The 11374-nt window shown below is 38.7% G+C and overlaps 1 protein-coding gene across 8 annotated transcripts in view; it reads left to right on the top strand.

Moving 5' to 3' along the window:
* Positions 1-11374, top strand: part of slit2 (slit homolog 2 (Drosophila)) — a 129201-nt gene that overhangs the window by 26509 nt on the left and 91318 nt on the right. For all 8 annotated transcript variants that reach the window (XM_054777983.1, XM_054777987.1, XM_054777985.1 and 5 more), the window contains exon 4: positions 324-395. In XM_054777983.1, the coding sequence (XP_054633958.1) occupies positions 324-395 (72 nt within the window). The remainder of the gene's footprint in view (positions 1-323; positions 396-11374) is intronic.

Below are 11374 nucleotides of genomic sequence, written 5' to 3'. Positions count from 1 at the left end.
TGGGAATACATATAAGTTTTGATGACGTCATTGAGTGCTAACGTGCATATTTGTTGGTGCCCAACCTCAAGTTAATTCATACTAGCACACTGCCTTTTACCACACACATCAAACAGCAAAGTAATACTCTGAAAAAACAAACTCAAGGCTCGCACTGGTGGATGGTGGGTCTATATTCATTTTGTGCTTTTAATTTGATGTTAGTGCTGTCTCAGTTTTACACAATACATAATAAATAAATATGACACATTAGATCGGCAACCTTTTACAGACTAAAAAGCTCATTGAACCTTCTGAATGCATGCTCTGTGTTTGTCTTTTAGGCGCCTGAATCGGAATAACCTGGTCGTGTTTCCCGAGTTGCTATTCCTGGGAACGACTAAGCTTCACAGACTGTAAGTCCAATTTGTCTTTTTTGCTTTCCAACTCCAGTTGCTCTGTTTTTGTGTTTGCAATGAACAATCAGATGACATCACATGATGACATCATATCATGCTATATTCATGGTGAAGAGCATTCAGCTGTGTTACATTTGGAGTCCATGTCCATACTGTTATTAGGCTCTAAGCTAACCATGGCTACAAAGGTGCAGGTCTGTTATTAAGCTGTAAAAGTCAAGTATCAAGGGTACAAAAAAGCTTAAGTACAAAATCACACAATTCAATCTGCGATATCTTGAATAATGTGTGTTTATGTTCAACTATACCCTTTGCACTACAAAGTGTACTTAATTTTCCTGTGTATATGCATTGTTATTTTAATAATTATGTTACCTGCAGAGAAATTCAGTTTACTCTCAGACTTTTCCCCATTAGTGGACTTTCGGGGGGTTCATTGCTTTTCTCAAGGGCAAGAAGCAGACTAGCTTTGAGTTGCAATCTCTCTCTGTCTGCAATGGGACTCAAAACCTAGTCAAGCTGTACAAAAATGTGTCTGCATGTTTATTTTAAATAATGAAGGGGGGATCAGAGATACTGTTGTCACTCTGACCTTTTACAAATCAATTCTAATCAGTGTAGTTTGTTGTAGATGTGTTGAAATTGCAATGCATTGATAAACTGTATGGGCAAAGGTCTCGGGATAATTTAATTAACCAATGCAGGCTTTGGCTAGATCCTCGAAGACCCCCCTGAATCTTAACTCCTCATCTCACCAAGGTATTTTGCACAAATCTTGGGGGACAGTTTGGGTATTTGTATTGAGATTTTTTTGTACAGAACATAGGGGATGGTTCAGAGGCGGACCAATTACCCACACGATACACATTAAGCGATGGACAGGAAGTGAAACTGGTCATTGTAGTGTGTCTCCGCCGTACAAAAAAGTGCAGCCCAGCCTTTGGCAAGCTTGAGTCATGGCTAGCAATAGTGCCAAGGAGAAGCCAGAGCTTGAAAATCATATGCAAACAGACAGACAAGTGGATAAGAGGAAAGTAGTGTGTCAACATTGTCCAATAGAAACTGGGAACGGGCGCTACTAGCTGGAACTATTAATGTGGCACTATAGCCAGTCGGGAACTTTAATTTCCTCAAAAAAAAATAATATTTAATATGGTCAAACTGTTACTTTTGCACCTGGCAGCAGTTTTCAGTTCATGTTTCGTTAAAAAAAATATGAAAACTATTTAAACAAAAGCTAAGCAGTTTTATTTTTGTTCCCGTACCGTACCAATGAACCAAAACGTGACACTGAAACGTAAGGAACCGTGATTATGGGATACCGTTGCACTCCTAATAACACCAACGATGCAGTGGAACATGGATGAATGCAAAAAAGAAGTGTGATATGAAATGGCTCTCTCCATTGAGGCCAGTTCAGTAGCTAATGGAGATTAGCACCCTGACAGCTGCTGCCCACTGTGTCTGTGTGTGTGTGTGTGTGTGTGTGTGTGTGTGTGTGTGTGTGTGTGTGTCTGTGTGTGTGTGAATCAGGTTTCTCCTCTAAAGTTACATTTGGCCTTTCCTAGTTTTAGTCACAGAAAATCAACATTTCAAAAGCCGTGTGGCGCTGCTTGTTGTGTCCCAGCACCTTCTACCACTTCTCAGCAGCGCTAGCGTAAAATGATCTGTAGGTCTCAGACTGTGGGAACCAACTTCTTGTCATGGTCTTTTGTGGTCTAGAGGTGAATAATTATGGTGGGGTACATACAGCATACACCACAAGTGTATATGTGTGTGTATATACATACATATATTTATATAAAAATGTGGCCAAATATATTTATCTAAAACAATATTGACATTCTCAGATGATTCACAGTGTGTGAAAGTTGTTTATGTTCTGCGGCCACTCCAGCAGTTGGCTGGGCTTGACCTGTCATGTCTGAGGTTATGTGTTTTTGCATGTGCGTGTGTGTGTTGTTCAAGGCCAAGACTTGGCATTTTGCTCAGCGTGTGGCCCAAAGGTAAAAATACATCCCTGCTATACTTCTCTGCACTCAGCTGTCACAGACAAACGGCCTCCGAGCGCGTGAACATATGTTTGTGTAGCGGCGGTTGTGTTTGTGTGGGTCGCCTGCTGCTAGCACATCTTCAGTAAACAATAATAGTGCGGTGGTAATGATAAGTGAGAAGACACACAGAGAGCTGAAAACGAAAAAATGGAAAAATGGTCATCGCCTGTCGGCGCCATGTCGGCCACAAAACAGATTTGTCAGACGTATGGAAGTCATTCAGTACGTATTTCAACCACAGCGTTCAGACCAGTATTAAGTCTATTGTTCCTTCGCCCCCTACAGTGTCTTTTATATTTTTGGAAAACATAACATGAAACTCTTGAGAACTTTCTACGTGGAGGTGAAATCTCGCTAAGTTTTAATTGAGGTCAGATGGTATGTAGCAACTGGGGCCTCCCGTTGCTTTTTGCAACACTGCTGCTAAATATATGAAAACTTACTTAACCTGCTATTATGAACGTCTTTTTTTCAAGTTTCACTCTTTTAGAGCTCAACTCAAACTCAGTGTGTGTGTGTTTTTTCTGCTTTTAACTTTAACTTTTATTTTCTTGCCAAATATGTCTCATTCTCCCCTTCTTTGAGTAAATACACAGTATTTACTGTGTGACTTATGTTCATGGCATTAGATGGAGATTGACATGTTACTGAACAACATCAAGATATTTAAGAATAAGGGATTGTCACAGACTTTGCACATACAGAAGATTCCGTTACATTTCCAGTGAATCTGATCATGACAACTACATGTAAAACTGCTTATTTCTATTATTAATTACTTCAATTTAAAAAAATGAAGTATTTATGATTTTTAAACTTAATTATTCTGAGTTGCCCCAAGATACTAATTGACTTCTAGTTTGTTTGGGTGACAGTAAGTTTTTCCCACATAAAATAATGAAATGTCAATATTTTCAAGGGTCAAACTGCCACTATCACAAATCCTTTAAATAAAAGAATTTTATAGAATTAATATTATTTATGTATTTACATCAGTGAATATTATTTCTGTATTTACTTCATTAAATATTGTTTCTGTTTCTATACAGGGTATTATGTATATTGTATATTGGATTTGACTTTTAATATTTTGTATTTTTTTATGATATATTTTAGATTTTTATGTTATATTTTCATTATGAAGTGGTATGAAGACATAAAATGTGTTCATGTCCTAATTTTGATGACCAGTTGCAGTGACAATAATGCATGCAGAAGGAGATTAGAGCTTGTGCCTGGGAGGTGGGTCTCTTCACATAAATGCAGCTCACATTCCCTTGCACATTCTTCTTCTTGTATTTATACTCAGCCATTGCCTTGTCTCAAGATGTCTTAAGACATGTCTTAAGATGTCTTGAGACACATATTAGCAAGACGTCTTAAGACATGTCTATACTGTAGACGTGGGTCTTAAGATGTCTCGGAAATGTTAAGATGACGTAAGTTATTTTAAGATGTCTAAAGATGTCTTAGACATGCATGATATGATTATGGATTACTCCTTTTTACAGAGTAGGTACAGGTACATTTTAAATGGTGCAAGAACACTAAATAATTTTGCTCATTACTGACAGAACAAAACTCAAGTTAAATAATCAGAAATTATTGAAATTGTGAGACAATTGTGACAATAAACTCTAAAACAGTAAACATTCAGAAAATAAGACATATCTGTTTACATTGAGCAATTTTAACATGTTAACTTACTTTACCCTCAGTTGGGGTCAAGTTTGGAAAAAGACCACCGAACTGACTGGATTTGTTGGAATAGAATTGTATTCACCGGAGAAGGCAAACATAGACTTTCAACGGCATCTTGAAAACATACTTATTGGTGTGAAAAATACAGCAACCAGAAAGTCCACCTCTGAAATACTGACCTATGTGCATTATGTCAGCAAGCAACACAATCATAACTGTCAAGTTAGAAATATGGAAACCCAATATCCGTCCATCCATCCATTTTCTATGCCGCTTCTCCTCATTAGGGTCGCAGGGGTATGCTGGAGCCTATCCCAGCTGACTTCGGGCTGGGCGACAGGTGGGGTACACCCTGGACTGGTCGCCAGCCAATCGCAGGGCACATATAGAAAAACAACCATTCACACTCATAGAATGTGGGAGGAAACCGGAGTACCCGGAGAAAACCCACGCACGCACGGGGAGAACATGCAAACTCCACACAGAAATGCCCAAGGGAGAATCTAACCCCAGTCTTCCCGATCTCCAGACTGTGACTGTGTGGCCAACATGCTAACCACTAGACCACCATGCGGCCCGAAACCCAATATCAAATACAGAAAATATCCTCAAAAGTGAGGCATTTTTGCAGCCATGTCATTTTCTCAGTTATACATCTAAGACAGTTCTGTCAAGGGGGCGTGAGAGGCAGGAAGTACTTTCAGTGTTAGTGCAGACCTGCCAACGTGTACACATTTATCGTACTCAACCGGCAGTTTGACTCTTGAATACACTTATATGCTTCACAGCTCTCCATTCTGTTGCATTTTCCTGGTTTCAGTTTCGAGTTCAGTCTGTACAGCACAGATAAATAAATAGATATCAGTTTTTCAATAGTATTTAAAATGGGGCGGCGTGAAAACATTTCTCTCTGGAGGGGTATGCCAGAAAGTAACAGAGAACCACTGATTTAAGGAAACACTGTACAATGTTTCCTCGCTACTTTGCGGTTTGGTGTATTAGAGCGATCTATCGTGCTCTGTTGAGTGTCTGTTATTGTATTTACTACTGTTACCAGTAGAGAGTGTTGTATACTCATGAGAGTTGAAGACGTGTGCAGCTTCACCTGTCTATGTGTTTATGTGCCCGTACGACCATATTAGGAACCCACAGTATACAATAGCCGTCCAAATATAGTGCCACAACAGTCCTTATTGGCTAAGGGGGAACATGCCCATTGTGTTCTGCGTCGTGATTGGCTGTAGACCGTTGTCAATCAATCTCCTTCGTTCCGTTTCCTGTTGCAGTCAATAGTCGCTAGCAAACTAGCATCTTAAGACAAAGTGATGGCTCGTTATTTCTATTGCTGAGATTATTGCTGAGATATCCTGTCATGTCATGCATGTTTTGTGTTACTTGAGAGGTTACACTGTCGCTTCTCAGGCTGGTGTTGTATTGATGAGAATATACCGTTGGTGTGCCATCGCTTTAGTTTTGAGAAAAGAATCTCAGATGTAAGTAAAGCAAAACTTCCAAACAATGGCGGCCTCCAAGGAGCTGAGTGTGGATGTTGCCATAGCAGCAGCAGACAACATGTCTATATCAAAAGCTGAGCATAAAAGAGCACTAAAGTTTTTTCTTGGTGAAAGGGATACATTTCACAGTTCTAATTGGCCCACAATGGGTGTATGTGACAGACAGAAACCTAATGTGTCTCTTCAGTCTTCCATTGTAGCACCTTTCCAACACCTGTGTCCCCCCCAAACACACATTTAGCCAACACCCTCAGGGCCCAGACTCCATTAGTTACTTGGACACACACATCTGGAGACACCATGTGGTGGGCAGCACCCCAACTACTACACACACACACACACACACACACACACACACACACTCTGCATCTCCCTGTGTTCCATTGTCGATGGCTGAGAACCACAGCTGTGACTGTTTGCTTCAAGCGAATGCTGAGAGACAAACAGACAAGACAATTGGGTCCAACAGTTCATTAGATGGACTCTGTAAAACATGATGGCCCTGTAAAAAATTGTAAAAAAAAAAAAAAAAAAAAAAAGCTCAGTACATTTGCCAAGAACCGGGACAATCGGCGTGCTGATCAAAATCAGCTGTTTGGGTGAGCAATCCTAGACTTTATGAATGCTCAACTGACAGCTTTTATTACTTTTATTAAAACTATAAAGTAAATGCTTTGGGATTGATGAAAGAATGGTGCGCTAGATTGAATGAGAAACACATGTCTGGCTGTGTTTCAGTGCCAGTGAGCCCAAATTGATGGGATATTTGCATTTTAATTGTGCATGTTATTTTGCTGCTTTGCCAGAAAACAGAAACAAAATATGGTGCAAAGGGTTTAAAAAACTACATAAAATAATGACCATTATGAGAATAAATCCAATATATTAGGAGAAACAAATAATATTGTTTAAGACAAAAAAATCAAACTACAAGAATAAAGTGAGATTTTCCTGAAGAAAAAAAGTCCTGATGTTATGAGAATAAGGCCGAAACAAGAAATAAATATTATTTTTTAAAATCTAAATTCTAAATCTTACATAAAAAAATTAGCTTTTTATTAAGAAGTCCTATAGAGAATAAAGCTGAAATATTATAATATAATATAAAAATATACAGCAAAACATATTTGTAATCTAATCTTACAAGACAAAAGTGAGATTTAATTGAATAAAAAAAGTCATAACATCATAAGGATCAGAATCATAAGAAAAAGAAGTATCACAAGAAACAATGTGAGATTTTCCTGAAGAAAAAAACTCTTATTATAGAATAACCTAAAATACTACAAGAAACAAATGCTATTTTTTTTAAACAAAAAAATAAAATTCCTCTGAAGAAAAGAAGTCAAAGTACAGCCAAAATATTATAATAAACAAATAGTAGGTGTTTTTTCCGAGAAAAAAAAGCATAATCTTGCAAGAATGAAGTTAGAGTTGTCTTAAAAAACTTATCCCTTGAAGTATGTATATATTTTTCTCTTCTCCGTGTAGCCCTAATACTCCCTTGTACGCTAACTTCAGACTTAAAACAAGAATGGCGTTTGATTTAATGTGACGATGAGGCATTTATTGTGTGTGTTATAGTGGCTAATCCTCTGCTAAACTGTGCCATGATGATGAGGCTTTACCAGGCGGCATTGTTGCTTAGCAGCATCATAAGGTTCAGCCTTTGTCTTTTGTAGACCCTGCTACACGTATATGCACATGCACATGCACACACACAAACAAGCACACAGACTAGGTTGAGAAGACAGACTGTGCACATTGGTCCAAAAGAGTGCAAGCAGGTCCTCCTACTTGTCCACAGTTAACTAACGTGGAGGGAGCGTAGAAAAAGGAAGACAGAGGTCAGAAGTATAGAAAATAACACGTTTTTTTGTGGTAAATAATGTTTTTTAATGAAGATGAAGCACATTTAGTTGTCACGGTGATGATGACCTTCGAGGTCCAAGACAGGTCAAAGGTGAAGAATGTGCCAGTCAGGAGATCTAAGCAGGATGTGACTTGTCCAAGGTGGAATGTCCTTGTGCACATTAACAATAACGATGACAAATTAAATACACTTAATAGCTGGTTTAAAAAGACATGTTGTCAGTGTGTCAAAGATCCAATACTCCTCATCATCTTTAGTCATTTGTGATCTGTGTTTTGTTAACCTTTCACAACATTAGCTTTCTTGATTTCTTCTTTATTCTCCAGGTTAGAACTTATTGTATGTAGATGGACTAGTTTGTGTAACATTCTCATTTGAGTTTGCCAAATGAATGAGCCTGACAGGATACCGTAGCATTGTGTATCGCGAAATTTGGTGTCGGGTGTGTGATCCAAGATGGCTGAATAAACCAGCAATGTTGGGAGTATTGTCTGTCCACATCTTTATTAATACCACAGGAGTCAATATGCCGAAGGGTAAAATACAGCAGTTTGTTACGTGCAATATTGTGCAATGACCGAGACAGAGTCTGAGAACCGAAGCAAAATTTTGGCAAAAATGTCCGGCAAAAACTGAATCATATGAAAACTGGGGCGTTTAAAAAAACAAGGTTTGACTGTATTTCCGTGTGAAGGAGTCACCTTAAGTGCTTACAACAACTCACTGCTTTGCTTTGGACGAGTCACATGATTGACGTTTGAATTGCTCAAGGCCATTCATTCCTAAAAAGTGATTTTTATTTTTTTTTTCTTACCATTCATATCTTAACACAATGCTGCAATTCATTCTCAAGAGTTCTCAGGGAAGGCTCGGCCAAAGTGTCATTAGTGAAAGGGCATCTTGACAAAATATTATGTTACACAGACAGAATGTAAAGATTCAGTTAGTCCTAGGTGAAATGGAAAGTCCATGGTTGTAATTGTTACATTACTGAGGTATCGTGGTGATAAAATCAACCTTGGATAACATTTGATCTTTTCTTGATTGATTTAAGGACACATAAACATGATAGGAATATCATGGTTCTATCAGTGGCTCTGATATTAGCTGTTCTTGCATCCTGTAAAAGGATTCGTTGTGGAAGTCATTATTGATGTGCTGTTCACAAAATACGCACACAATTTCTGCTACATTGATAACATCGATGAAGTAAAGAAACTTTGAAAATCCAATAACAATCGTTACCTTACGTGTCCGCCTCTGTCACGCTTGTCAATTCGCGTGGGAAGTGCCTTCTATTTTGCTTCTAACACGCACCACCTGCAAAGCGAGACGCTAGGCTATAGTTATGGGGCCAAATTATTCCATGTGAATAAAACATCATTAAGTTAGTTCTGTGTTGATATCTAAAAATCATGTGGTGTCCGAACATCGTGATTGTTATCACTGACATATTCCGGTCAACTCAAGGTTTTATTTGCCACCACTATTGAAGAACTTAACATTGTACATTGTAACTTAAAATTTTGCCTTTTGAAACTTGGGAGCAGCCACCAGAGAACTCCTTTCATATGAAGGATCTTTGACTAGTCTTTTTGCCGTAAGTCCTTAAAAACAGCAGAGCATTCCTGTCATATAGAGGATCTTTGACTCATGTTTTTGGAGTAGGTCCAGCCTGAGATTTTGTAATAATGGGGTGTCGCCAATTTGGCACAGAGGCTCAATCAGTCACCTGTTGCCCAGGGTGTATGTGAGTGTCAAAGGTCACCAGCTCACAGGTGAAAGTCCAGCCAACGAGATCACCAGGATAATGAACATGCCAGGCAGGAGTAGGCTCGCTGCTCGGCCCATCAAATTCCACAAACAGTAAAACGCTATACTCCGGAAAAGGAGGCGGAGGCATAGAATGAATGAAGGCTATTTAACGGAAAGATTAGAGATGTTTGCTCTCTTAAATAGTGTGGACAAAGGGAGAGTGGAGGAGTACAATGATGTGACGACAAGTGTGTTTTGTACGTTGTGAGTGAACTGTGGAAAGACAAGTGAGGGACATGCAGAGAAAGTAAAGAACACGGAAAAGAAGAGGAGATGGCAGGTAGCCTGAAGCCTGGGGCCTCCATGTCTGTTACACATAACTACTCAGGTGTGTGTGTGTTTGTGTGATAAGAAGTGGCTTCTTTCTCTTCTCTTCTCCTGTGTTTTGTGGGTCTGTGTGTGTGTGTGTGTGTGTGTGTGAAGGGGGGGTTGTCATCAAAGCTTTATCACTGCTGTGTACTTAACATTCCCTGTGTACATCAAGCATCTAAATCATGCCTCTCTCAGCTTTATGTCCTTTCCTGGTCTCAGTCACTGTAGGCCCTGTGCTTAACCTAATAATGCAAAGTGGTGAGTGGTGTGTACTGTAGATTCCATCCATTTCCTTACTCTGCAGGCGATATCTTCAGGTATGGATCCACGCAAAGGCCTGTGTTGATGGATGAGTCAACCCTCTCTATGAGTTATGGGAGGAATTATACGGAGTAATCAGGACAATTTATCATGTACAGCAACCAATCTCAGCCACTCTGCAGTATTGACCCAAGTGTTATAGCTTTACAGCTCTAATAAAGATGTTGAGATTCACTTTCAAATGAGCAAATAATCTGTTTGGAATTCATCACTGGAGCAACACTCATCTGCTCGAACCGGTCCATTCAAGATTAATTCATTAACCCCTAACGTCTTTCTTTCTCGCTTTCATTTTATTTATATTTTTACTCATTATTTGTAAATATACAAAATGTTGTATATATTTTCTCGTCTTTCTATTTTATATATTTTATTAATATTGTATTGCATTTTTATATAAGAGCGATTTTTCTTTTTTTTTTTTTCTACTATTGAGCTACTGCAACCAAGAAATTTCCATTGTGGATCAATCATTTTTATTATTCCATTATTAAAATACTATTATTATCATTATATTTAATTTTATATTTTTAAAAATATAGTAATGTTAGGGGTGTTGTGAGACACTACATGAGATTGGGTCTAAGACAACGAGATGAGACAAGTTTAGTTCAAAGTTTAGTCTGGCTGCCATCATTCATTTCAATGAGTTTAATCTGCAAAGAAAAAACAAACAATTGAATTATCAGCTGCTAAAGGGTGTATACATTTTTGGACACCCTGTAGATAAGTGTTTTTACCTGAGTTCGTATTTTTGTCAAACTTATATATTGCAGATCATCAAACAAATTTAAATATTAGTCAATGACAACACAACTGAACACAAAATGCAGTTTTTAAATGAAACTTTTCTTATTAAGGGAGAAAAAAATCCAAACCTACCTTGCCCTGTGGGGAAAAAGTGATTACCCCCTAAACCAACTGGTTGGGCCACCCTTAGCAACTGCAATCAAGCGTTTGCTATAACTTGCAATGAGTCTCTTACAGTGCTGTGGAGGAATTTTGGCCCACTCACCTTGGCAGAATTGTGGTAATTTTTAAGGTCACGCCACAGCATCTCAATAGGATCCAGGTGTGGTCTTTGACTAGGCCACTCCAGAGTCTTCATGCATTCAGAGGTGGACTTGCTGGTGTATTTTGGATCATTGTCCTGCCACAGAACCCAAATTAATTTCAGCTTGAGGTCACGAACAGATGACCTCCTTCAGGTTTCTTTTTGGGAGACAGCTGAATTCATGGTTCCATTTATCACAGCAAGTCTTCCAGGTCCTGAAGCAGCAAAACAGCCCCAGACCTTCACACTACCACCACCATATTTTACTGTTGATATGATGTTCTTTTTCTGAAATGTGGCATTACTTTTACACCAGATGTAATGGGACACAC

This window comes from Dunckerocampus dactyliophorus, chromosome 6 (assembly GCF_027744805.1).
Source record: "Dunckerocampus dactyliophorus isolate RoL2022-P2 chromosome 6, RoL_Ddac_1.1, whole genome shotgun sequence".
NCBI classification, from domain to species: Eukaryota; Metazoa; Chordata; class Actinopteri; order Syngnathiformes; family Syngnathidae; genus Dunckerocampus; species Dunckerocampus dactyliophorus.
The sequence above is the reverse complement of the archived record's forward strand: the minus strand, read 5'-3'. Positions and strand labels throughout refer to the sequence as shown.